Source organism: Colobus angolensis, unplaced genomic scaffold, assembly GCF_000951035.1.
Source record: "Colobus angolensis palliatus isolate OR3802 unplaced genomic scaffold, Cang.pa_1.0 Scaffold95, whole genome shotgun sequence".
Taxonomy (NCBI): domain Eukaryota; kingdom Metazoa; phylum Chordata; class Mammalia; order Primates; family Cercopithecidae; genus Colobus; species Colobus angolensis.
In genome coordinates this window covers 2836476-2863608 of record NW_012123487.1, presented here as the reverse complement: position 1 = coordinate 2863608, position 27133 = coordinate 2836476, and the positions used below count along the sequence as shown (strand labels likewise).

At 52.8% G+C, this 27133-nt stretch overlaps 1 protein-coding gene across 2 annotated transcripts in view; it reads right to left on the bottom strand.

The window, feature by feature from the left end:
- TNS1 (tensin 1) overlaps nucleotides 1–27133 on the bottom strand; it is a 145229-nt gene that overhangs the window by 7005 nt on the left and 111091 nt on the right. For both annotated transcript variants that reach the window (XM_011932292.1, XM_011932291.1), the window contains 13 exons: nucleotides 25332–25424; nucleotides 24276–24299; nucleotides 23754–23792; nucleotides 16003–16201; nucleotides 11951–13020; nucleotides 9176–9262; nucleotides 7950–8081; nucleotides 7481–7573; nucleotides 6633–6710; nucleotides 4492–4563; nucleotides 4069–4237; nucleotides 3185–3253; nucleotides 2692–2724 (listed from right to left, as the gene is read on the bottom strand). In XM_011932292.1, the coding sequence (XP_011787682.1) occupies nucleotides 2692–2724; nucleotides 3185–3253; nucleotides 4069–4237; nucleotides 4492–4563; nucleotides 6633–6710; nucleotides 7481–7573; nucleotides 7950–8081; nucleotides 9176–9262; nucleotides 11951–13020; nucleotides 16003–16201; nucleotides 23754–23792; nucleotides 24276–24299; nucleotides 25332–25424 (2158 nt within the window). The remainder of the gene's footprint in view (nucleotides 1–2691; nucleotides 2725–3184; nucleotides 3254–4068; nucleotides 4238–4491; nucleotides 4564–6632; nucleotides 6711–7480; nucleotides 7574–7949; nucleotides 8082–9175; nucleotides 9263–11950; nucleotides 13021–16002; nucleotides 16202–23753; nucleotides 23793–24275; nucleotides 24300–25331; nucleotides 25425–27133) is intronic.

The following is a 27133-nucleotide window of genomic DNA, read 5'->3' as shown; positions in this document are numbered from 1 at the left end:
CACACACACACCACACACATACACACCACCACATACATACACACCACCCACATACCACCACACAAACCACCACACACATACACACCATCACACCACCAAGCACATACCACACACACACTACCACACACATACACACCACCCACACAACACCACACACCACACACACTACCACACACATACACACCACCCACATAACACCACACACCACACACACTACCACACATACACACCATCACACACACCACACACCACCACATACACACCATCACACACACCACCACACACATCCACACCCTCACACCCATACACACCATCACACACACACAAAACACACATATCACCACACACATATACACCACATACACACCACTGCACACACCACACATACCACCACACACACATATACCACACACCTACACAAACCATGCATACATACATACATAGGCCACATACATACACAACATATACACACCAAACACAACACACACACAAACACAACATATACGCACCACACACACACACACACAATCCTGCATTTCCTACAGCTGTGCTCCCCCAGCCTTGTTTCAGGGGCCGGGAGCAACAGGGCCAAAGGCCTGGGGTAATACCCAGGTGGAGCGGGGAGCTGGGGTCCACAGGGCAGCCCCCAGCATCTGCCTTTTCTGGCTGGCTCGGACCCTGAGAAGGGGTGGGGGTGATCCTGGCAGAGGGAAGAAGCATGCCAGCTCTGGCTGTGGGTGTCTACCAGGATGGAGACCCAGCAACTGCGCCTGACTGGAGCACCGAGCCTGCCCTCCCCTGATATTCCTTTCAGTTGTGGCTCCCAGGCTCCCGCAATAGACCAATCCTGTCATCTGCCACAAGGAATAGATCTAGGCAAGAAGCCTCAGCCCCTAAGGGCAGGAGGGAGCCCCTGCAAGATCCCAAGAGCTAACATCTCCTTGAATTTTGCACCTGAGATCCCTGGCTGGCCTCGCCTCGTCCCTGTCATGATTCCCTGTTAGCCCACTGCCCTGCTCAGCCTCTCCCTGTGGCCTCTGCCCCACCCATCAAAGCCTCTTCAGCAGGAGGCTAAACTCAAAACCAGCTCCTGAAGGAGGAAAAGAGGGATTTCCAGGCTTGGGGGCCCAGCTCCCTTCTGTCCCTGACCCTCTCCCCTCGCAGGGCCCTGTGGTGAGTGAGCACAAGCACCTTCAAACACGAAGTTCCAGCCTGCCGCCGTGGCCAGCAGAGACATGGGAGATGCAGGGACTGGAAGCACTGATGACCCTATGAAGCCTGGACAGGGCTGAGCCCCACCATCCCACATGGCCTCTCCTAAGCCACCATCACTGACCATGTGATAGACTAGTCAGTCCATTCATTCGGACTGAGGCATCCTCACTAGCCTCCTCCTGCCTCTGCTCTTCCAGCCTCCGTTCTCTCATTTCTTCACTCAACAAATATTTACCAGCCTCCCCATGTGCCAGACATGGCCCTTCCCTCGGGGAGCCTGCAGTCTGGTGGCCATGAGGCCCCTCCCCTGAAATAGTCCCTCCTACTCCCATTCTCATTTTGACCTGTCCAAATTGAACCTGTCTTTGAAGACCCATCCTTAAATATCTGCTCTTGCCACCTCTCTGAGGTGCTAATGTGTTCTCCTGCATGAGCTCCCCAGATGTAAGCTGAACTCTCTTGCTGCCTCTCCCTCCCTTGCAACTGACATTTTTTTTAACAGTGAACGTTTTCTTTTTCTAAAGCAACCTTGTATGAAGTTGGCATGTATAAAGGTGAAAGCAGTATTTTACAGCTATAAACAGCGATCCAAATGCATGACATTTACCTATTATAAAGTCAATCAGTGAGGATAATAGGGTTGTTGGAATAATCCTGACAAAGTGAAAAGTGGATGACAGATCATAGTGACAGTCTCATGTCAGCTTCAGACCCCAGGTTATGCCTATATTTTGTTTTGGTTTTGCGATTGTGAGAAAACCCTAGTTCCTACTGATAGACAACTGCAACGAGCAGCAGAGCTTTCCCTCCCTTCTGAACACCGGGTGCAATCCAAGGATACTAGGATCCTTAGAACACAGTTTGAAAGTCACAGAAGCATCTTAGTGCTATTTAGACATCTATCTTATCTGCTGTGCCAATGGGCCTCCTGAGGGCAGGGTCAGAGACCCAAGCAGGATCTGAGTTCCTTGGAGGCCCCTAGGACGTGTCCACTGGATGGAGCAATCCACCCAAAGGTCCCAGGCCATCCCCAGAATTCAGACCTTCTGGGCTCCACATTCTAGTAAGGCTGTCTTGCTCGGCCACAAGACTCACAGGAAAGCCCAAAAAAGCAAGAACAAGAATAAAGGCAGCTAGAATTGGGGCAGAAAAGATCATGTAAGCAACCCCTGCCCCACTTCCATTGCTTCCAATGAGACTCTGTTTTCTGTCCACTTCCTGCCATCCCTGCTGCTTCTGACCCTGGGAGAGTGAAGGTGGCTAGACCAGAGGCTGGGCCTCTGGCCTGGAGGAAGGACAAGGCAAAAGGCCTGTATGCCTGGTCAAGCTTTGCTTGGAAGCTGAGTGACCTTGGCACAAAGGTTTTTGCTGCTCTTTCCCTACCCCTGGCCCTGGTTTCTAAATGTGCCCCGTGCTTCCCTCGCTGTGAAGTACAAAGGCCAGCCTGCTGGGTGGGGGGTAAGAAGTCACACTTACTTAGCAGGGGCACCACCCTCTGTTTTCATCCATCTGTGGAGAGAAAGTGGACTTAGGGTAAATCACCGTACTTTCTCCCTAGAGCCCAGCCCCACACACACCCAGACCTTCTGCAGGAAGGCAGGGGACCGACCCCCCATTCCCAGGGGACAGGAGCTGCCCAAGCTCACACAGAGATGCATTCAAGGTGGAGAGAACACTGCAGCCTGCCTCCTGAGGGGCTCTCCCCATCGTGGAGAGGAGAGGCAGGTTCAGGGTCAGGGCATGACAGAAGGGGTGGCCATGGGCACTGAGTCCCTAGGAGAGTCCCCATATCTATAGCGGGAAAGACTCAAAAGATGCCCAACACGATTACTCACACATGGGCAGATCTTCCAGCTGAATGGAGAATGTACACACATGCACACACACACGCACATGCACATGCATGCACCCACACAAACGTCAGTGTTGGAGAGCTGTGTGGGAGGGAAGCTGTGTGCAAGAGACTTACTTTCTTTCCTGTGGATCCAGGTCACAGAAGGTGACAGTATTGAGGGGGTAGTGGCGTCTGAAAAAGAGCCTGCAGCACAGACATCAGATAAACAGAGAATGAATGCTGAAGGGGCTGCTTTTCCCCTCCTTCCACCAGCAGGTCAGGCCACCCTTCCACCGTCTGTGTCTATCACAGGTCCACACAACCTCTCTCTTATGAGCAAGATGGCCTGAGCTGCTGACACTGGCAACCTAAGCAATGTACAGAGACAGATATGCCATAGAATCATCCCAAATGCCAGGGGCTGGGAAAGGAAGAAACTGGCACTGAGGAATAGGAAATGTGGGGAGGGGTTGGAAGACGAAGCAAAGAGGCTGGGGACATTGTTAGGAGAGAGTCCAAGTGGATGGGTTGTGCTCCTAGAAAGCAGGTCCTTTTTATCAGTTGTATTTATAGCTATATACGCAATGCTGGCAAATTCTCATAGAAGGATGGATGAATGGGTGGATGGATAGATGGAAATATAGATGGATGAAGGGAAAAATGGGTGGTCAGGAATAGATGAGGGATGAATGAATGCAGGGATGGATAGATGGATAGATGCATGGATGGATGGATGGATGGATGGATAGATGGATGGATGGATAGATGGATGGATGGATGGATGGATGGATGGATAGATGCATGGATGGATGGATGGATGGATGCATGGATGCATGGATGGATGCATGGATGGATAAGTAGCTGGGTAGATGGGAGGTAGATGCAAGATAGATGGACAGGAGGGTAGATGAGCAGTTGGGTGCAAGGAATTAATCAATTGGTAAATGGATGGGTACATGGATGAACAGATGGGTCACAGGAAGGAGAACCCCACCCAAGAGCAGGCAGGGGAGTCTTACTTTCTCTGGTTGTCAGTCAGAGTGATTCCCTGGGCAGAGACTTTGAAGTGAACGATGGTGGCAGCTGGCGTGGGGTCTGCAGCCAATGTCTCAGATGTGGCTTTGGAAATGGCCTGTGGCCCAGTGAGTGACTCCATGTCCACAGAGTTGACGAAGAGCACATTGCAGGCTGAAAGAAACCAACCCAAGGGGGAGTCATGGGAGCTGGGGTGGGTGAGGACATTAACCCAGATCCATTCCTCAGGGAGAAGGTAGCAGATAAATTTCAAGCTAGCCTTGAGCCAAGGCATCTGCACATAGAAATGTGATCTTCCCGGAGACATTTGGGCCTGGAGAGACCTCCAGCCTGCATCTGCACGAGGGATCAGGGCAGGAAGGCAGAAAGGAAGGCCTGGGCATGGGTAGTTTCAGGTGACCACTCACCTGCCCCTTGTTTCAGCAGGTCTGCTGTTGAATTGGCAGGGCCGGAGCTATCTTTCGATTCATCTGTGGGGTCTGAGACAAAAATTCAGTAGGAATTAAAACCCTAGAGCTGGAAAGAAGCACAAGTTTGGCTGGGCTGAAGGTGAGCTCTGCAACTCTTTGGCGCAAGGGACGTTGCTTTTCATACCAGAACATGGCAGTCAGCCCTGAGTTAGGCTCAGTCTGAATGTCTGATGATTGCTCTAAGCAGCCAGCACACTGGTTGTGAGCTCTGGAGTCCAGCAGAACTGGGCTCAAACCCTCACCCCAGCACTTACTAAGTATCTATAAAACAAAGAAGATGATCATGGTACCCATGTCACTGGATTTTTGAGAGATTCCATGTACAATTTAGCCAGTGCTTAACATAAAGCAAGCCTTCAAGTGACAATTGGCATTGCTGCTATTGTTTTGCATTGATATATCTTTGCGTAGGTCAATAAATCCTCTAATTTCCCTAATTCATTAAACCATTGATCCAGCATAACTCTAATTCCAATGTTAATAAGAATTGAGTGATGGACATATTAGCTTGATTTAACCCACAATATATGCATTTATCAAAACATCACATTGTACATGGTAGATAATGTTTTTTTTTTAAACAAAATCCTGCTCTGTCACCCAGGCTGGAGTGCAGTGGCGTGATCACAGCTCACTGTAGCCGCAAACTCCCAGGCTTTAGCGGATTCTCCCACATTAGCCTCCAGAGTAGCTGGTACTACAGGCATGAGCCACCATGCCTGGCTAATTTTTTTACTCTTCTGTAAAAACAGGGTCTTCTGATCTTGTCCAGGCTGGTCTTGAATGCCTCACTTCAAGTAATCCTTCCACCTCAGCCTCCCAAAGTTCTGAAGTTATAGGCATGAGCCATCATGCCCAGCCAATATTTGCATTTTTAACAAGTCCCCAGGAGATGCTGATGCTGTCGGTCTAGGCCCATACTACGAAAACGACAGGTTTATACAATCTAAATATTAAACAGTTTTTTAATTGATGAACTACTATGGTAAATTCCATAGGAATATAATTCAATTCGTGTCTGAATTGTGTCATTGGTTAATAGTGCTATTTAAGTTGTATTTGAACTTATAAGCTAATAATGTTAGTTATTATATAGCTATTATATAGCTAATAATAATTAATAGTTCAATGAACTGAATTGGATAAATAGAAATTGTCCAAAAATACTAGAGGTGTTATGTGTGGGCATAGCCCCAGGAGCTCCAAGAAAGACTAGAAAAAATCCTAGGGCCACAGCCTAGGAGTGCTTCTGAAGGTCCTATTGTTGAACAGAGAGAGGGGGGAGAAGGCAGCCCAGCTCCCAGTTCCGAGACCTTGCACTGGGGGTGAGGCCAATGACCTTCAGGTGAGCCCTGTGTCTCTGAGGGCTGGGCAATAGAGGCCTATGCTGGGAGGAGTTCCAGGTGCCCACCTGCCATGCTCTAGGGCTGATGCGCCTCCATGAGAGAAGCTAAACACCCCCTTCCCAGCCCTGCCGTCTCACTCAAATTCTCATCCTGCATGTCCTCATGCCCTTGGAGTCCATTCCAACTTCCCACAATCAAAAGAGGACTTGCTCTTCCCTAACAGCTCAGCGTCCCCTCAGTCAGGGAACACCCTCCCAGCACACAGATTAGAAAATCCAGCGACATCGAGGCACTGCCTTCCCTTTCCTGAGGCTGCTCTCTCCTCTCCATCCAGACCAACCCCCCAATACCTCAGTCTGCCTCCCCGCTCTCTTCCCCAGATGCCCATCTCATCCTCCAGGACATGTCTCCTGTCCCCTACTTCTCCTGTCTCCTGTCATCCCTGGGATGACACGTGGTCTGAAGATTCCATATGAATTTCTTCACACGGAGGGTTTTCCTGAACAGTCTGGCAAGTCCATTTATGTATGTTCCTGGAGTCAAGCTTTTTCATAAATTTTTTCTTCTTTTTTAATAGGAAAAAAAGGAGAGTAATTTTTGAGTTTCTCCAGATTGGTAAAATGATGTGTGTCCTCCAGCCCTGGCCCACGTCCAGAGTGGCTGGCAGGATCAAGACATGACCGGGGCCAGCTCAAAGGTGTGGGTGGTAAGCCAAGAGTCTCACGTTCCTACCTCGATTTGGAATGACCAGCTTGCAAGGCAGGGCCAATGGGATGATAGAGTGCTGGTAGACCAGGGCAGACAGCGATCCTGCAGGGAAGCAGACAGTATGTCAGGGGCAGCGATACTGGAAGTCAGAGGGGAAACCTCCACCTCCACCCTCATCCCGATACACACGATCTTCCACTTCTTTGTTAACTCTACCTCAGCCCACCAACAAAGCTGAAAATTCACACCCTCTTGTTTAACAAGATCCAAAAGAGAAGATTCCCAAGGTTCACTCCAGCAGTCATAAAGTTACCTAACAACTTTCCTTTGCAGAAAGTTCCTCCTAACATTGCTCCTAACTCGCCCCAGTTACTGGGGCTCCTCTGAGAACAGGGCAGAAGGATCAGAGAACTGTGGGATCCAATCCCAGCTCAGTCACATCTCACCTGTTGGTTCTCAGGTAAGTGTAACTTTGATGACTCTCATTTTTTCATGTGTCAATTCCTCCCTATTAGGGAGGATGACCCCTACCAAACAGGATGGTTGTGAGGCCAGACGTGATAGAAGGTGCTGGGACAGTGACATTCACATGGTAGGTGGTCAATTAAGGCAGCTGATTTTACTATTGTTACTCCAGTTATAATGAGAACAAGTCCCAGCTGGGTAGGGCAAATACAGAATGCAGTTTGGCAGAATTAGGAGCCGCACTGCAGAGGGAGACAAGCCTCCATTCATTTTCTCTGTGGAATTTACGACAAGGGTGGCTGGCAGAGCCTGCCAGAAAGAACTTGGGGTCAGACCCCTGGAGGAACCCAGGACAGGGCCAAGACTCAGGCCAGACTGTAGAGATGGGGGCAGCAGGGACAGCTCACCGAAGTTTGGCTCATTGGGGCAACCCTTGAGCTTGACTCCTCTGGGGCCGGTCTCTATCAGAAAATGCCTGACCAGCTCATGGGTCATGTCTCCTGGGACAAAGAGAAAGAAATGAGGCTCAGTCCCTTCCCATGGCTTCCTCCCACCACCTCCCAAGACTGCTTCAAAACTTCTGCAGTATGCAGGGCCAAGATGGGAGAAATGGCCGAAGAGAGAATGTGACTGAAGCCCCACGGACTGCAGAGCCCTCTGCTGCTCTCCCACCCCTCAGGAAACACATGGCAGGCACCCAATCTCCTGCTTTCCCCATCTTTGACCCCAAGCATCGCCAAGCCCAAGACACCCTCTTCCAAAGAGTCTAATGGGAGTTAGGGTCCTGCACAGCACCCTGGGTCCCTCCAGCACCTCCAGGTTTAGCAACTGTAAAGCTCACCTTGTCCTGAGCCCCATTCTGGGAGATGAGTTTACCTTTTTTATTCTGCTGCATGATGGTTGGAGGTGGTGAAGACACCTTCATGGCCAGCCCGTAGGCGCCTCGGAAGGAGTGACTGTCACGGATGATGAAGGCCCCCGGCTCCTGGTCCTTGAGGAGTGCGATGGCTGCATGGGGAAGGGACAAGGAGAGGGGAGGAAGCAAGACATTGGTGGCACTAGTTTTACTTAAGTCTCACTGAGCCTACCGACCTTTGTTCTTTCTTAGGTGAGACAACGTTCTTTGAAGTTAGAATTTAACTACTCCTAAGGGTCTTCCTGTACTCTGGTTGGCAAACTTATTCTGTTGGGTTTTTTGTTTTTGTGAGACCGGGCCTCACTCTGTCACTCAGCCTGGCATGCAGGCACAATCATGGCTCACTGCAGCCTCGACCTCCTGGGCTCAAGGGATCCTCCCACCTCAGCCTCTCCAGTAGCTGGGACCACAGGCCACTGTTCAGCATGTGCCATTTTGCCTGGCTAATTTTCTTTTTTCTTTTTTTTTGTAGGTTCAGGATCTCACTATGTTGCCCTGGCTGGTCTTGAACTCCTGGCCCCAAGCGATCCCCCTGCCTTGGCCTCCTGAAATGCTGGGATTACAAGTGTGTGCCACCACACCCAGCTGGCAAACTTACTCTGTAAATGGCCAGAGAGTAAATAGTTCAGGCTTCGCAGGCCATGCAGCCTCTGCTACAACTACTCCACTCTGCCACTGTAGCAGGACAGCAGCACAGAGAGGATGCAAGCCAGCAGGTGTGGGTGCGCCCCAATAAAACTTCATTTACAAAAGCAGGCAGCATCCAGATTTGACCCACGGGTTGCCGTTGCTGACCCCTGTCCCACACCCAGACAGGCTTCCCCTGAGAATCATTCCCACATTCCCAACTTTGTTCTCTCTCTCTGTAAAATGCAAAAACCTCCCACACGAGGCAGACAGAGAGCTAAAGTTTCATGTTATCTTGGCAGACCTTTTACTTTGCCCAGGAAAACCAAGGCTTTGCTGTTATAAGAACCCTTCCAAGAAGTGTCTACAACCACTGCTTCTGTGTTCCCACACTTCACTGCGGGAAGTGCTTCCTACTATCTAACTTCAACCCCAGCCCCCTCTGTGATGACCCCCTGCTACAAAGAGGACTGAATCTGCCTCTGTTCCTTGCACAGGGAAGACACAGGAGGCCTCAGCCAGCTATGATCTCTGATGGACCACAGAGCCCAGCACTCACCCTGCTCCCTGGAGATCTCAGGCTTGTACCAATACTTAGAAGTGTCCTGGACAAACTTCACTTTAGCCCGTGTCTCTGGGCTGTTGTCTAAAGCAGGAGAAGGGAAGAAAGTGTTATGGGTTAAATTGTGTTCGCCCAAAACATACATCAAAGTCTTGACCCCAGTGCTTGTGAATTTGACCTTATTTGGAAATAGGGTCTTTGCAGATGTAGACAAATTAAGATGAGGTCACGCAGGATTAGGGTGAGCCTTAATCCAGTATGCCTGTAGGTCTGGTGTCCTTACAAGGAAAGTAGACAGAGATACACACAGGGGAGAGCACCATGGAAGGTGCAGGCAGATACTGGGGTGATGCATCTACATGCCAAGGGACACCAAGGATGCTGGCGGCCACAAGAAACTGGGAGAGCGGTCTGGGACAGATTCTCTCCCAGAACATCAGGAAGGAGCTAACCTTGCCAACACCTTGATTTTGGACTTCTAGCCTCCAGAACTGTGAGAGAACACATTTCTGTCATTTTTAAGCCACTAAGCACATGGTCCTTTGTTATGGCAGCCCCAGGAAAGTGACATCAAAAGCTGATGTCCTTGAACACACAGTGGAAGGGACCTTCGGCCTCCTCATCCATCCCCTATCCCCTGCCCGCCCTCTGGGTGGCTGAGCCACCTCCTGGTGGAGGGCCTGGCACTGCATTCTCGCAGAGCCCACCGAAAGCCTCCCTCCACCCCATGTCCCCCTTTCCCTAGAAGACTGTGACTAAACCCTTCCTACAGCTTTTCTCCGACGGGCTAAAACGCTTGCTTCTAGAACCTTTCTCCACAAGCTCAGTTTCTCAACTTCAGCATACACACCATGAAGATGAGGGCAGAAAGATCCATTTCTGCCCCCTTTTCCCCAGGCCCCTCCTCACTTTCCACAGGGAAAGCCTATGTTCTGCATCACAAAGTACAAAAAAAAAATCACTTCTCTTTGGATTAAACAGGCGATAGCTGGCCTAGAATCTAGAGGCCATCTACTGCATGTCGGGCACCCCGCTTCTCAGGCAGACAATACCCCCACACAAACCCATGCCCAGACTCTTTGCAGACCTTGAGAATTTGTCATAGAACATGAGATTCTGGAGGGAGCTCAGACAGGACAGAGTCCAACTGCCTAATTTTACATATAAGGAAAAATTCAGAGATGAGAAGTGACTTGCCCAAGTCACACAGATGGTGACCTTGGTAAGAGGCCCTAGCAGCCAGTGTAGGACCAGCTAAACTGTATCTTCCTGTCTAAGCATCAGGATGTGTGGCCCTCACTCTCAACCGCTTCCTTCAGCTTTTGGCACCAAAGAAAACCAAAAAAAAGGGAGGGGGAATAGAAAAAGATGAGGATTCCACATTTTTCCTCTTCTGTCGTCAGAGACAGAAGCTGGCATGAAAGACACTGTAAAGTTAAGAGAGCAGATCAGGAGACACAAGTTGTGTCTCCAGTGCTTAGTCAATTTCAACCTATGATTTACACTCCCTTATGCTTCTGGGATCTGTCTTCGGGCGAGCGTGAGGGGAGAGGTCAGCTCCCTTTTCTGGCAGCTGTGTGCTGAAGAAGGTCTCTGGGTTAGGCAGCTGGGCCGTGCAACTGCTTCAGGCTGCCTTTCTCCGTCCGAAGCCCCAGGCCCCACTGCTGCCATGGCCTGTTTAATGAGCTGTCAGAGGCGGCTGCAGTCCCACGTGCCTTCCTGTGTTGACTCCAAAGGCTATTTTAAGCAGGGAAGATGGTGGGAAACAGGAAGTGTCCCAGCTATTAGACGTTTTGCATCCTTCAAGGAGAGGGGCTGGGAACCAGATGTCCCCGCGGGGGGGCAGGAAACAGGGGGTGCAGGGTCATTCTAGGTGTCCTGGCTTGGCAGGCTCAGGGCAGGACCTGAGAGTGATATCGCGAGAATCTAGGCAGCTGGGGCCCATCTGAGGTGGCCCCAAACATTCTAAATCTGCCTCAAACATTCAGGGCCACGGTGCACACAGTCAAGTTAGAGGCTGGCCTTTATGTTTAGACAATGAGCTATCTAAGTAGAGGCAAAGGTGGCAAGTTCTGATGATGGGTGAATAATTCACTGCACAAACCTGCATGGGCTTCAGTGAAGTTGGGTCTATGAGGAGTGATGTGGCCACTGCGGGGGTGGCAAAGGTATGGAGATCCAGGTTTGGAAGGCAGGTTTTCAAGGTCATGCTAAATAATGATGACCCCCCAAGACACGGACACATGATAAAGATAACTCCAATGATGCTTGAAGACCATTAGTTTTGGGGTGGCGTGGCCTGGATTGGAAGCCTGGCTCTGCCATTTCTTGACTGTATGATACTAGACAAGTGACAGAGCCTCTAAGCCTCAGTTTGTAAACTGGGGTTAATAATATTAATACCTACTTAACCAAGTGGCCAAGAAGCTTAAATGAGACAGTACTTAGCTCAGAGCCTGGTACACAGCATGTGCCCAGCAAGTGGTAATGGCTATGAGGATGATGATAATCATAACTGTAATATTATTCATCATTATTCTTTTTATCATCCTCATCTGTATCTACACCCTCATCTCAGCATCCACAACCACAGCACACTTATGGGGAGGACACCTCCAACTCTCCTTATACAGATAAACTAAGTCCTAGAAGTCAGTGATTCACCCAGGGTCGCCTGCCAAGGGAATGTCAGAACATTCACTGGAATAGATATTTCACTCTTGTACATACTTCATCAGCAGAAGAGGTGAAAATGGAAGGGGAGATGCCCACCTGGCATGGAGTACTTGGAGAAGTCGGGCAGAGTGTGGGAGAAGGAGACAGTGCTGCCCCCGCTGGGACTGGACATGCCGCTGGCGACAGGCGAAGACACCTTCCCGTTGATGGTGGCATAGTTGGGGAGGCTGCCTGCCCGGTCTCCCACCGACATCCTTCGCTTCTCTGGCAAGGCTGGTGTTGGGCTCCCTTGCCGGAAGGCTGCTGAGTCCGGCGACGGGGAGGTGGCAGGGCTGCTCAGGCCAGGGTAGTAGGCAGGGGAGACAGGGAAGGAGGGCGTGGAAGGAGCCTGGTAGCCAGAGGCACTGCTCTGCCGGGACACTGTGGGTCTCCGATCCTCGGGGGTAGAGTAGCCACCATAGGCCACATGCCGGTCCAAGCAGGGGCTGCCAGGAACCACAGATCCAGACCCTCCCAGGTGACGGCCCAGGCTAGGGCTTCCAGGGCTGGCTATTGCATTGCCATGGAGACCGGAGGCCAGGTTGCCTTGGTGAGCCCCAGGGTGCCGGCCCAGGCTGGGACTCCCCGGGGTGGTGGCCGCATTGTTGTGGAGGCCAGAAACCTGGTAGGCCCCTGTTGGGTGCCGACCCAGGCTGGGGCTCCCCGGGGTGGTCGCTGCACTGCTCTGGGGGCTGGAGACCGTGCTACCATGGAAGCCAGTGCCTGGTGGACCCATCACCTGGCGATGGCTCAAACTGGGACTGCTGGGGGCAGCCATGCTGGGGTTGATGGCTCGCCGGCCGAAGCCAGGGCTAGGGGGAGTGTTGGTGCCCACTGTTCTGTGACGCGCCTGAGGGCTCCCAGGCACTGTGTGGACGCCAGCCACACTGAACTGAGCTCGGGCCTGGCTTTCCGGAGACGAGCTGAATTGCTGAAGTGAGTAGTCAGGGCTGCTGTAGCTACTGCCCACAGTCGGGAGAGGAGAAGAGCTCTGGTAGTTTCTCTGGGCAGATGGGCTGGGCTGTCCCAGGCTGCCGGAGCGGAAGCCAGACTCCAACAAAGGCTGGGTGGGCGTCCGGGGACCCTGGTCACTGCTCTCTCCAGATGGGAAACTCCCCACTGAAGTGCTGCAGAGAGATGGAGGGTTGCGATTCAGCGGGCAGAAATGAATGAAGGGTGGATTTACAGCGTGCTCTCTGCCCTCCCTCCAACCACAAACAACAGGAAGAACGGGCCCACTGGCAGTGCGGCAGGACATCAGAGTTTTATACGTTACCTTACAGAACCATCAGGGGAAGAAACTGAGGCTCAGGGAGGTTAAGCAGTAGGCTTAGGACCACATTGCTTATAAACGACCAGGGTTTCAACTTAGCTGCGTCTGATTCCCAAGCCCACGTCTTCCCCATTGCACCATGCTCACTCCTGAGCCACGTCAAAGTGAAGAGCCCTCTCCTATCGAAACTGGAGGTGGCTGTCATGATATAGCCTCCAGTATCACACAAATTCCCAGTGGAGTTTCTACTGGGGGTAGCCCTGCCTTGACTCAGTTTCCTCAAGTGTGATATCATCATCATTAAACATTGACTGAGAGTGCTAGAATTGGGCTTTCACTCCTGGATGGCTCCAAAAAAGCAAAGACAAGGAATCATAGGGGAAGGCTTCACATCAGAGGAGTTCAGGTCATTATAAGGTCTGCTCTCCAGCCACTGGGGATGTGGCCACCAATGGAGAAAGCTGTCTTGCATGGTAATGAGGCTCCTGTCATTAGGAGCATTTAAGCAGAGGCTGACAGACTTACTGGCCTGAATGTTGTAGAAGGAATTTCCTGCATTGGGAGGTTAGATGAGATGAGCTCAGAGGTCACTACCAATTCTGACTCTGAAATAATTCAGTTCAGAGGAGACTATACCTGGGGTAATTGCCACAATCAAAGGTTCCCTTGTACAGTTAAGTCTAGGTCTGCATGGAGTGACATATGAGAGCACAGCAATACAATGTGATAGCCAGTGAGTTTTTTTGCTTGTTGAAGTTTCTCCATGTGGAACATGACAGGGCTGGATTAGCTGACCCTGGCTCCTTCTAGACCCAAATTTCTATCTTCTACGGCAAGAGAAACAAAGGTTGACGGGGGCCTTGCATACACTAGTAGCTGTAGGGAGGTAGCAGGTAGGCTGTGCACCAAGAACTCCCCATGGGGAGGGGTCCTTACTTAGCCAATGGGCCAAAACCTGGAGCTGCAGGCTGGAAGGATCTAGTGGTGGGCTGGCCCTCCCTGGGCCAGGTTGGATAAGCTCAGGTTCACGGGGTGATGTGATTTGGTCAGGAGTGTGCTCTTGGGCCAGGCAAGAGCCAAGGGTAAGGAGAAGGTCAGGGGCCAGGCTAGGGCAAAGTCTACTTTGCATCCCAGAAGGCACCAGAGCAGAAGGCCACCTCCTGGTATAATCCAGAATAAACTGGATTCTGAGGAGTGGGAGACAGAGCCAGGCTGAGCAGGGCGAGAGAAGGAGACACTAAAATGGAGTTCTGGAAGGTTAATCCCAGGGGAGAAAGGCTAGCTTCCTGGAAAGGGCCAACACTTCAGCAGGAGGGATTTCAGTGAGAAACAATGAACAGCTTGCTAATGCCAGGGCTCACTGAGCACCAACAACGGGTGGCTGGGGCAACTTAGGAAAATCCTCTTTCCTTTAAAACAGGAAATGCAACCCTCTGCCAGAGTCAGGCCTCCTGAGCAATGCAGCCTGCTGCCTGTTAAGAGGCTGGGGAAAGGGAATGCTTGGCTTAGAATTCAGAAGACAGCTGCCTCTGCTCATCTGCTCCCCTAGTCTTCCCATGGTACCCCCACTTGCAGGGGAGGCTCAGCATTGAGTCAGTGTAGACAGTGCAGCAAACTGGACCCACTGGGCCTGGCAGGGTCATTTGCAGGCCCTGTGACATCCCAGGCTAGGGAGGGCAGTGGGCACAGTGAAGAAGGGATGGTCAGGGCAGAGTCTCCCCTCCTGGGGGGTGACACCTCCTGGATCCTCCTCCTTTGCCTGGCACTCGATGCCTTGCCTGAGCTGATCGCAACCCTCCTTTCTTATGTTGTCATCCCATCTCTGTGTCCCCTCCACCTTCACCCCCACTACCCCAGTCAAGCAGCTCCTTGCTGCACCCCTCCACTGAGTCTGTCAGCAGGGACTGTCCACCCATCTCTGGGCTTTCATCTCTGTATGATGCAATCAGAAATATGAATGCCAGTGGTCCATCCACCAAGGCACCCCCTAATGGCAGGCCACATGCCCTCAGCATCACACTCCCAACATGGCCACAGCCCAGTCCTCTGTCCCTGCTGGGCTGTCCTTCTGGAATGCCGTCTCTCTCTTTCTTCATCTTTCAACATCCTGCTAGTTCCTCTGGACCCTCCACAAATGCCTCCAGCCCTCAGAAATCCTCCCTGCATCCCTAGCCAGAAATAATGGCCCCTTGTTCTGAGCTCCAAGCCCTTTACTCATGTGTGGGCTTTGGGCCCATCTGACTCTCATTGTGTGCAGGGAGGGCGCCATGACGCAGGTCTGGGGCACAGGACAGAGATGTGGGCTCTGGAACCACACGCTTCCACCCGAATCCGATTTATGCCACTGCTTAGCTGCGGGACCTCAAGCAAGCTACTGCACCTTTATGCCTCAGTTTCCTCGTCTGAAAAGTGGGAACAATAACAGTGCTCACCTCCCAGGATTGCTGCGAGGATTAAATAACTGCATAAAGCACATAGCAAAAGTGCCTGGTACCTAGGATGAGCCCATGATATAAGTCATTACCATTGGTAGATTTTCAACTTGGGGAAGGACTTTGCCGCATTCACCGTGGTAAGCCTCACTCCTAGCACAGTTTTGGATGGGCGGAATTGAATGAGGCCTGGGAATTATAGGTCACTGGGCTCCCCACAGGATTCAGCACGCAGGACATGTGCCCTCAATGCACCTTGATGAAGTGGTTTGCAAGGTGCCACCATCTGGGTATGATTTCTGCCTGTCCATGCCACAGGCAACAGATCCAGGAGGCCTCACCCATCCCGTCCCAGTCCCAGGCCTGGATTCTCATCCCCCACCCACTGCCCCTTCCCAGCTTACCTGTCAGCACTAAGGATGGGGCTGCTGGTGGAGAGGGGGCTGGGGGAGACAAAGGATCCACCCAGGGTCCCGTTCCTCAGGGGTGTCTCATGGCCATAGGCCTGGGCGGCTGGAGCGCTAAAGCTCTTGGGCTCAGAGTCCTGAGCTCGGGGCCCAGCCACAGCTGTCCGTGCCACAGACTCCACATAGCTCCGGGGCTCTGGAAGGGGCAAGGGGAAAGAGACTCTGAGCACAGATCCACAGGGGTGCAGTGCAGGTCCCACCCAACCTCCCCTGGAACACAGCCTCCCGGACTCCTGCCTGGGAACATAGGAATAGCCCCCAAAGGACAAGAAAGGCTCCTGCCTGCCCAGACCCACCCTGCCCTGCAGTGATCTTTCACCAGGGCCTTGCTCAGAGGAGGGGGCTCTGAAATGGATCCCAGGCTCCGCCTCAGAATATGGTCATCAGAGACTCTTCCCTCCAAGGACTGAGTCTGTCCATAGCTGGCACCCTCTTTGGCTGCTCTCTTTCTTCAATGATCTTGCTCAGCACCCAGGCCCTTCCAGGTTCTCCTGGTGCCACTAGAGTCTGAGGCCCTACAGCGGGCCCAGAGGTCCATCCCCGCCTTGCCTGTATCCCAGGACAGTGCCAGAGTTCATGTGAGCGCCACCCCCTACCCAGAATCCAGAAACAGCCTTAGCCACCTAGCAACAGGCCTGCATTGGTGAGTCTTGCCCTGCAGGGCTGCTGTGGACTCACCAGCCCCTTCGATGCCAAGACACACCCAGCCCTCTCCGCCTGACACACTCAGCATTCCTCTAGAGACTAGCGTCAGGGCACCCCATTCCCAGGCGGAACTCAACATTCCATTGCCCACCTCGGGCATTCCTGTAGCACCACGCAGTTTACAGAGGACCTCCTTATACACGGCCCTACCCGGTGTTCAAAACAGCCTAAGAGGAGGGGGTGGGGGACACATGCTAGAAAAGGCCACTTTTCAGATGAGGATGCTGAGGCCTGGCAAGGGAAATGACTAGGTCCCAGATGGCCCGACTCCCAGACCAGCACCTGCCCGACTCCTCTACAGCCTCTGAGGCTAGCTCCTAAACGAATTCCATTTGAAAAAGGAAGAAGCAGCAGAACACTTTTATTTACCCCAGGCCACGATCGGGGAGGGATGTCATTCCCACCACCCCCACACCCCACCCTGTCCCTGTCTTACCCAGAAAGAACCTGGCCTGAGTACAGAGCCATACTGCCCACAACTAAGGCATCCACTGAAATCAGCCCGAGAAACTGAAGAACCAGAGTCTGAAGAACCCAGGAGGCCAGGCCCCTGCAGCCCCCGCTGGCCAAGACTGTGATGGTAAGAGTTGGAGAAGAACCCCCTCCTCCAGGTCCCTCATGGGTGACAGGCCTGGGGTCCAGCTGACTGAAATGCAACCTTCCTCCCCTTAGCCCAAAGAAAACCTTAATTTGGAAGGAGCCTAGTCACCAGGGTGCTAGCGGGGTGTTTCCAGGCCTTGCTGCATAGGGGCACAGCCTCCACGGAGTGGCTTCTGGGGTGGCCCTCAGGTCTGACATCCTACACCCAGGCCAGCCGCCTCTCTGGACACCAGAAAAGAATGGCCCCTCAGCACAGGACCCTTTACAGAGCAGATCCCAGAGGCTGCAATGGAGTCTGCACACAGCTCCAGCCACAGCCTACCCATCTGCCTTTTGTCCCCACACAGAGCCCCCTCCACCCGACAGCAATGACAGTGGACGAGGCTGGGGTAGTTTGTCTGCAAAGAGACAGGCACGGGTGGTCTATTCTAGGTACCAGGCACAGGGTGATGTAGATCCAGGCACCTCAGCACCCAAAGCTGGAATCCATGTAGGCAGTGCCAGCAAGACCTCCTCGAAAGCCTCCCTCAACCAGCCCAGGCCACCCACTCCCCTCACAGAAGGCCCAGGCCAATTCTCACCAAGGCATGGATTCTGTGCCACCCAAGCATGAGGCTTTGCTGGAACTACAAGATAATGCAGAGATCCCCTGAGCAGGCCCAGTACACTTTTTTGTAAAGACTTAATAGTAAACATCTTCGGCTGGTGGGTCAGGCTGTCACTGTTGCAACTACACAACTCTGCTCTTGTGGTGTGAGAGCTTACATAGATAATAGGACAGTGAATGGGCATGGCTGGATTGCAATCAAACTTTTTTTTACCAAAATAGTCAGTGGGCAGGATCTGACCAGATGCCACGGTGTGCTGATCTAACCTGTCTCCTCAGCCCAGAGAGGTGGAGCCATGTGCCCAGGACACATGGATAATTAGTGGCAGTGAACACTAGCACCAGAATCTCCAGACTCACAAGCTGGCTCTGCATGACCTAGATAGGGCCCATAGGCTCACAGGACACCCAGAGCTGGCTCTATTCAGCACTCCAGCCCATCAACCAGAGAAGAGCCAACTCCACAGGGTTATTCCTAATGATAAAAAGAGCAAACAATTATAAAGTAGGATTCAGGGGGTGTAAGCACCTTGCCCAGGTCACAGCTGGCAAGGGGCAGAGCCGGCCGAGGAACGCAGGCAGTCTGGCCCCGACCTGCCCTTACCCACTGCACCTACAACCCTCTGCAAATCAGGGAGCCAATAGTTTCAGTGAGTGCTTTAGTCTCGAGCAACTGGTAATCCAGCTTGGGAGAAGAGATCATCAGAGGGAATCTCACCCACAGCCATGCAAATGACACCCAAGGTCAGAGTCCACTCTCCCCTCCCGTCTCTTGCCACCCTAGGTCACTCTCTGAAAACTCTTCCCAGACCCTTCCAGGCACTCAGCATGGCTTTGCCCGGGTCTCCACGGCTCTCGGAACTCCTTCTCTCCCAGCCAGGGAGAGAAAGCCACTCTTTGGCCGCCCGTGGGCTCCCAGAGCCTGCCTAGCTGATCTGTGTGCCGAGCCCTCACACAGCACCTGGCACACAGCAGGCCCTCAATCTGCATGTGCTCCACAAAGTCACAGAAGCACGACACTTATCCTCCAGCCCCATCCAGAGACACACAGTAAGATCTCAGAGGCCACATCCATTTTTCTCACTCCCTGAAGTTCAAGTTGAAACCCATGTGAATGACACTGTGAAGGTCTGTGCTCTTCTCCAATCCGCTGACATCACTCCTGATCCGCTCTCTACCCCGATCTGCATTCCTGGAGGCTGACTTCTATTTACTATGTCATCCAGACCCCCTTACTCTCTGGCTCAGGATAGCTTTGGCCTTTGGCTAGTAAGGAGGGACTGGCAGGGGATGAGAGGGAGGGAGACAGAAGGGCAAGGCACCAGTGGCTACATCCCCTCCCCACCTCCCTCTAGCCACACTCCAGTCAGCGGCCCTGCCCTCCAGCTCCCTCCTGGTTCCTGAAAGCCTGGGAGGAGGGCTCCCTGCTCCTGATAGGGAGCACTCGGGGTGCTTTACCATCCCTCACTGCTCTGCCCAGACCTTTTAAGAGTCCATCAACTGTCCTAGGTAGTTCCACTGGAATGAACCATCAGCTTCCCGCCATGCCCTTGACCCACACATGAGGTAAGCAACTCCCATTGCCCTATGCCCCACCCCTTTAAAGAAGTACAGGTACCCCTTCTAGCAACTGTAAAACTGAGACAAAGTGGGCTGCACCACTCCATCCTGTAGTCTAAACACAGGCACCTGAGCTGCAGCCTGGAGTCTGAGGGTAAGATTGCGTGGAGGGCCCATGGGACAGTGTATTAGAACCCTGAGATGGCTCCATAGGATGGCCAAGTTCTTTAGGCAACAGTCCCATTGGCCCCTTCAGCTCCTAAACTGCAGAACACCATAGCAGTTCTCAAGACACTGGGAGTCTGAACTTGGGGAACAGGATGGCTCGCCCAGGGAGAAGCAGCAGCATCCATTCCCACCACAATGTTGGAAACAGCCCTTGTGCATTGGGTGGCCAACCTAGCCAAGGCCACTCAGACCCAGCCCCATCTGGCCCTGCCCTCACTGGGCCCCCACCTCCTTTCTCCTTCCCAGCACATCCTCTTCCTTGGTCAGCTGGTCTGCCCTCTGACTGCCACCCCTACCTGCCCTTCCAGTCCCACACCATGGGGTGGAGATGAACGAAGCCCTTCCATACAATCTCTACTCCTCATGAACTCAGAGCAGGAAGGACCTTTGAGAAGTTATTTGATTTCCTGAGTTCATCTCCAGAACTGTTTAAAACCCATCTTCAGGGCTAAACATCAGTTTTCCCAAGTTTTCAGATGCAGATTTCCATACTGAAAATGCTTCCTTTTTCTGTCTATTCCCTGGCTCTTTCTCTCTCTCCCACCCCAGGACAATATACTTCTACTTGCAAGCTCTCCCCTCACCCACCATCCATGTACTTACTAGAGACTTTCTGGGACTCCATTTCCTCATCTGCAAAGTGGGAATGAGGATACCCACCTGCCCGGCTAGAATCAGGTGAGAAGAGGTAGGAAAGTTCCTCCTAATTCTTTCTTGCCAATCCCAGGCCCGGTGTTCAGAACCACTGCTCCTAGCCACCCATTCCTGCCTTCCTCCACTCCTCACTCGCACCACCTCTCCTGCTGTTTTCCTCCTTTCCTCCAATCCTGGAGCAGCTGCATCAGAGGCTACAGGGAGTTGGGCAGGGCGGGAGAGGTGGGGACAGGGAGGGTACTTCATGTAGAACATTCCAGGAGCTCAAACTCTGCCAAGTGACTGCTGGCGGTGGAGAGCAGCTGCAGCACAGGGTGACTTGGGCTCCTCCAGTCTGGCACTGTCAGCTCCTCATCCACACCCTGAAGTGCATTTTCTGTCTCCCCAAAGAGGCTCTTTGCTTGGAGAGAAGGGGCACACCCACCCTAAGTTAGATCAAGACATGTGGGTGGAAGAGAAAGAAGGGAATATGGAAACCCCCAGGTCCCAGATCTAGGAGATCAAAAGTTAGAATTCCAAACCTTTTAGATTAGGCCACATGCCCCCTCCTCCCAGCCCCCATGACATCCTATTCCTACCCCGGCTGAGCACTTTTGCCTAATATTGAAATGTCTGTTGGCATCACTCTCCTCACCAGCTGCCTTATGCATCCTTATATTCCCAAAGCCTGGCACACAGTCAGTGCACAAAATATTAAGAATAAATGAAGCAATGAATGAAAGAATGAATGAATGTAAAGTGTTTCGCACAGCGCCCGGGACATAGCAGACATCCCTCAAATTCTTCTTTTCCCCCAGCTGAATAATCCTGCCTCTGGCCATTTTTGCCTCACGGGCATTTTTTTCTGAATTTCCCATCAAAGTATCAGCAGGGAAATCAAGCAGAGACTCAGAGGGTCAGCAAAGAATGAGCTTTAGTCTGACCCGGGCTGTGGCACATGAGTCAGGAAATAAGGAACTGGCTGCCCACAGCTTTGCTCCCTGCCCCTTCCCCACTCCACTCCCCAGACCATGGGCAGCAATTCCAACTCCCACACTGGAATCCCAGGGCACGGTGCCTGCAGGCCTGAGAAGGGCTTTGAAACAACCACTTGAGGAAGAGACAGGAGACCAATAACTCCAGTCTGGCTACGTTAACTCCTAACTGTGACCTTGGGCAGATCCCCCAACACCACCTACAGTGCTGATGTCAGCTGTATATCTGTGACAACAATGGGTGTGGCTGAGTTAACCCCTAAGAACCTTCCCCTCCAAACTCTGTGGCTCTGGCCAGAGCACTTGGGGCCCTGTAAGATGAGAGTCATTCAGGAGGTACAGTTGGCAGGTAGTTCTGTTCTATCGAGGCCTACGACCCTGAAGTCACCCCAAAGTGAGAGACAATCACCAGGCCCTGCCAGCTTGCTGGATAGTCCACCCCATGGTCCTTTCCACTGGAGAGTGTTTGGGATACCACGGGTCTGTTTAAGTCAACCAGCTTCGAGGAGAGCTGAGAGCCTATTGCATGGTCCGGCATCTGAAGTACAGGAACGTTGGCTCTGAGCTCCAGCTAATTCTAGATTCTCTTTCCCAGCTCCTGCCCTGCCAGGAGCAGCAGTCAGCCTCCAGCTTGGGAGAAAGCCCTTTCCCCAGGCATGAGGCTGCAGGGGAGCGAAGAGGGGCAGTTCTCAGCAGAGGAAAGCATGCTGTGGCCCACCTGCTCTGTCTCTGGAAGCTGCCTTGTTCTGCAGTCCCCCAAGCAGCCTGATGCTGTTGCCCAAACCCCAGCTAGTTAGGAGAGGGCAAAGTCTTCTGGGAAACTCCAACCATCCTAGCTGGGTGACAGCAGATTTAGAGGGGCACAGGACATCCCTGCTTAGGGCGTGGAAAATCAAGGTGGTGTGTACAAAGGAAAGTGGGAAATAGGCCTGAGAAAACCAGCCAACCGGCCCAGGGCCCAGGTGGGAAGTCAGAACACCTAACCCATCAGAACTGGAAGCGATCACAGCACCCACCTTGTCCCATCTTCCTGGTAGAGATGGGGATGCCAGCACCCAGAACAAGACGCTGGCCTCTGTCCCAGGTTGGCATCTACTTTGTTTCACCTGCTGGTTCGAGTCCTCACTCGAGTTCTGCTCCTAGTGAGTCCAAGGCCTCCCACCTGATTACGCCCCCCTCTCCGCTTCCCTGGTGCCCACTGCAGGGCTCATTTAAATCAGGGGTTCATCTGGGACCCATAGACATGCCAGCTCCTTGAAACTGCTTTTCAAAATTACTTGCATGGGAATCCCAATACATTATTGTATACACGGTGAGTCCATAGATTTCCTGAAATACCCAGAGTTGTCTGAGATTCCCGAAAGACAGACTTTGTACTTTCAGTGTTGATAGGAAACCAGGCAGGGCTTCCAGAGAGGAAATCATGGCTCTAAGATGGGGTCTCTGAACCAGGAGAATTATCCCCCCAGGGGACACTGGCAATGTTGGAGACATTTTCGATTGTCATGACTGAGTGAGAGCTACTGGCATCTAGCAGGTAGAATCCAGAGACACTGCTAATCCTCCCACAGTGCACAGGGCAGCATCCACAACAAAGACTCATTCAGGGCCGGGCACAGTGGCTCACGCCTGTAATCGCTGCACTTTGGGAGGCCAAGGTGGGTGGATCACCTGAGGTCAAGAGTTCAAGACCAGCCTGGCCAACATGGTGAAACCCTGTCTCTACTAAAAATAAAAAAAAATTTTTTTTTAATTGCTGGCTGTGGTGGTGCATGCCTGTAATCCCAGCTACTCAGGGGCTGAAGTGGGAGAATTGCTTGAACCCAGGAGGCAGAGGTTGCAGTGAGCCAAGATTGTGCCAGTGCACTCCAGCCTAGGCAACAAGAGAGAAACTCCATCTCAAAAAAAAAAAGGAATCATTCAGGCCAAACTGTCAGTGGTGCCAAGGTGGAGAATCTCTGCTCTGAGAAATGCCTGTGGAGCACGCCCTGGGAAAGGGGATCTGAGTCCCTCCCTGTCTACCCCTGTGAGTGGCTGCACCCCAGGCGGGCTGGCGCAAATGGTGCTGGGAGAGGAAGGTGCAAGGGGAGCGTTTGGGTAGGCAAGGTGACACTGCAGGAGCCCCCAGACACTGACTGTGCCTGAGCCTGTGCCTGGCAGCTACAAGCTCCCCCATCAGGACTCAGGAGGTGCCCAGGGTGATATCTCATCACCAAGCGTTGAGGGACAGGAAGGCCATGTACCTGGTCACCTGAGTTCCAGTGAGGAAAGAGAGCTGCCTCCAGCCAGCCTCTTTAAGCCCTGCATGAAAAGCCATTTCCAGACCCAGAGAGTAGGAAGCCACAGCAAATGCCACTTACCTTCTGAGAGCCTGACCACCACCTTCCCCTCATCTTCCTCTGAGGGAAGACGAGAAGAGAGATGGGAGGAAGGAGAGGCAGGAAAGAAGGGCAGGTGGTGAAGATGAGGAAGAGCAAAAAAGGAAAAAGAGAGAAAGAGATTAACAGGGATTATTTCTTGAGAAAGAGAATCTGTGGAGAAGACGGAGGTGGGAAAGCCGGGGTGAGGCCAGGGCCAATTTGCGCTGTCCACAGAGGGGCTCCCAGGGGAAGGCCGAGGCCCACCCTGCACAGGACCCCAAGGCTCCGGGGCATAGTTGAGCTCCTGACTCTCAGGAGCCTGAGCCCCTCACAACCCCCGTGCCCAGGGCTCTGGGGGCCGAGTGTCAAGCAGGAGTGTGCTGGCTGGTGAGAGGCAGCCGCTGGCCCCTTTCTACTGACCCCCCGTGGCTCAGTGTCCTGGCCATGCTGACACCCTGAGTGGGAGGCTGTGCCCAGCTGTGTGGCTTCGTGGGTCACAAATGCATGCCACTGCCCACCTACCTGGCTGGATGCATCTTCTGGTAACTAAGGAAAAAAGTAAAGTTGACCCCAGGAGCCCCCACCCAGCCCTAAAACCACAGCCCAGGGAGCAGCTTTCTGAGTTCAGTGGCCCCACATGGCCACCAAGGGCCCAGGGAGCCCTGTCTCCCTCCACCATAGGAAGGAGAGGAGCTGGGAAATAGGAGGAGGAGGTCGGAGGTGTGAACCTGGGGTGGTGTCTGCTCAGAGGAGCACCTTCTGCCAGACAGGCCCAGGGCCCTGCCCTCTACCGTGCCAACAGGACCGGCTGTTTGACCCCAGGGAGGCCGGGCAACCATCCTCCTTCCTTCCTCAGAGCTTGGGGTGCTCTCCTCAGCAGCAGGGTAAGAGGCAGCCAGCATCGGGAATGGGGATGGGGGATGAGCACAGGCCGGAGAGAGTCAGAAGCCCAGAGGTGGCAGGTCTTTGATAGGCAGGAGAAGACCTGGGCTGAGGGCAAGGGGGTCGAGGAGATGGCAGCCAGTGATGGCCACTGCCAGTCACGGGTTTCTGTGGTAGGGTTCTGTGGGCCTGAAGAGGCAGACCAAGAGACCACTCTGAATGCCAAGTGATGCCTCGTGGATGCTCAGAGCAGAGCCAGCCAGGCTGCCAGCAGAGGCCCTGGCACAGAGCAGCAGGGGCATGCTTCTCTGACTCTGTGTGTGTGTGTGTACATGTGTGTGTACCCATGTGTGCATGTGTGTGCGCCCATGTGCATGTACTCAAGGGCCTGAACACCTGGAATGTGTGGCTTCCAGCAGAGATCTCAACAACACCAAGGAAACTGAGACCAGGCATCCAAAGCCCCAAGCTAGAGGAGGTTGGAAGTTGTGCAGACTCCACAAGTCAACAGGCAGGAAGGCTGCAAGGAAATCTGTCACCTGCCAACCCTACAAAGAGAGTCCTCACCCAGGCCCGACCTCAGCATGGGCACAAAGCCGGCTGCTGACCAGATTCTGAGGCCCGGGTTTCTGTCCAGAACCACAGGAGTCCTCCTCCCCCTGGCCCCCCTCCCCATCTTCCCTCTTTCCAACTCACCTCCTGTGGGGTGCAACAGGATGTCCGCTGGGTTGTGGGGTTTCAGGCCGAGAGCAGACAGGGGTGTCTTGGCCAGACCTGGGGGGGACCGCACTGTGCCAGGAAGAAGAGGAGAGACACAGGGAGTGAGAGGTGGGCAGGAAGGCAGACACACCAGGCATGTGAAGGCTGTGGGGCCAGAGATGGTGCCGAGGAACCACCCTGAAGCCCAGTGCTTTGGCTCCACTGCCCTTTCCTGTCTGCATTTCTCCACATTTGAGCAGTTTAAAGGATAGAGGGAAAGATTCAGGAAATGCCAACCTTGTCCTGGCTTTGGCCCCAACCTTGAGAGAATCATTTCCACCCCTAGGCCCTTAGTGTCTCAGTGCGGTCCCTTTACTTAGCAATGGCTTATAACACACATGCAGGCTTCTGCAGCTGTCTCTGACCTTCTCTATAATACTCTCTCATCTCTCTTCCTCCCCCCACCCAACACGCACATACACACACACACACAGTCCATTTAAAACATGCACTTGGATGGATTCAGAAGAGAACAGAAGAAAATTGGGCCTCAGGATGGCACACCCTGTAAAGAACAGAGACAGAAGAAGATAATGGGCCAGGGCCACGCCAACCCTGAGACCTCAGGCCAGCCCTTGGCCAAGCATGTCCCTTGAAAAGCCCAGGAGGAGAGAACTTCTCAATGTGGGGCTCTGTCCCCCTAAACCTCAGTGTCCTGGAAGGAGGAGAAGCCTGCAGTCTGTGGCCAAGAGCACCCACTCCCTATGCAAAGCCTGGGCTCCTCCCAGGCCGTGCATCTGGGTTACAAGTGTCATGTAACACACAAGGTCAGAAAGGGCTGCTGGCTTTTTCCCATTAGCCAAGAACCCGGCCAGATTCGGAGCTGATCTGCAGGGTGGCTGTTATGCCCAGTCACGAGATACCTGGGTGGCAGCTGCCATGTCTCCTGACACAGCTCTGAGAAGAAGTTAAAAAATGAACTCTGTGTCTCCTATCAGTGACACTGGGAGCCTGCAGAGACCACAGCCCCAAGGACACTCTGCCTGCCGAATGACCTCAACAGATTAGCCATGGCCCTCAGATGCCCAGGAACCACCAGCAGCAAAAGCTCCACGACCCTCCCTGCCCCTGCTGCTTTCCCCAAAAAACAGTGAGACCTACAGGAATCTTAGAACAATGAAAAAATACACTCTCTCTCCATGCAAGCAACATACATAACTCATTTGTGCAGGTGAACACCCACATGCACATGGGAACAGGAAGATATCACAGGGGTCCGGATGGGTGGCCCACCCCTGCCCTTCACCCTCACTCTGTCCTTGGATGTCGAAAGGACAAACACAGCATAGGGGACAAATGGGTACAAACATACACCTCCAGTTATGGGATAGGTCTAGGCCTCATGTCTCTGTCTGTCCTCCCTCTGTCTTTACACACACACACACACACACACACACACACACACACACACGCATAGATGCACACACACAGATTCTGTTTCTACCACTGCCACACCCCCGCTTCCCTATCATGGTGTCTTGCTCATAGACACCTATCAAATACTTATGAATGTTTGTCAAACCAATGGCGGTTGAATGAAATTAATTATGAAATAATACACCTGGCCTCAGAGACAGTCGTTCGTGGAATAACCACGAAGCAGCCCCAGCCCACAGGTATGTGCATGTTTAACCAACTGGTGCAGTGGAGGCACAGGTGGGCCCACGAGGAGGTGAAGGGGACAAGAGGACTGGACAGGGCAGAAACTCTCTCTTGGTTCCTCCCTTGTTCACCTCCAG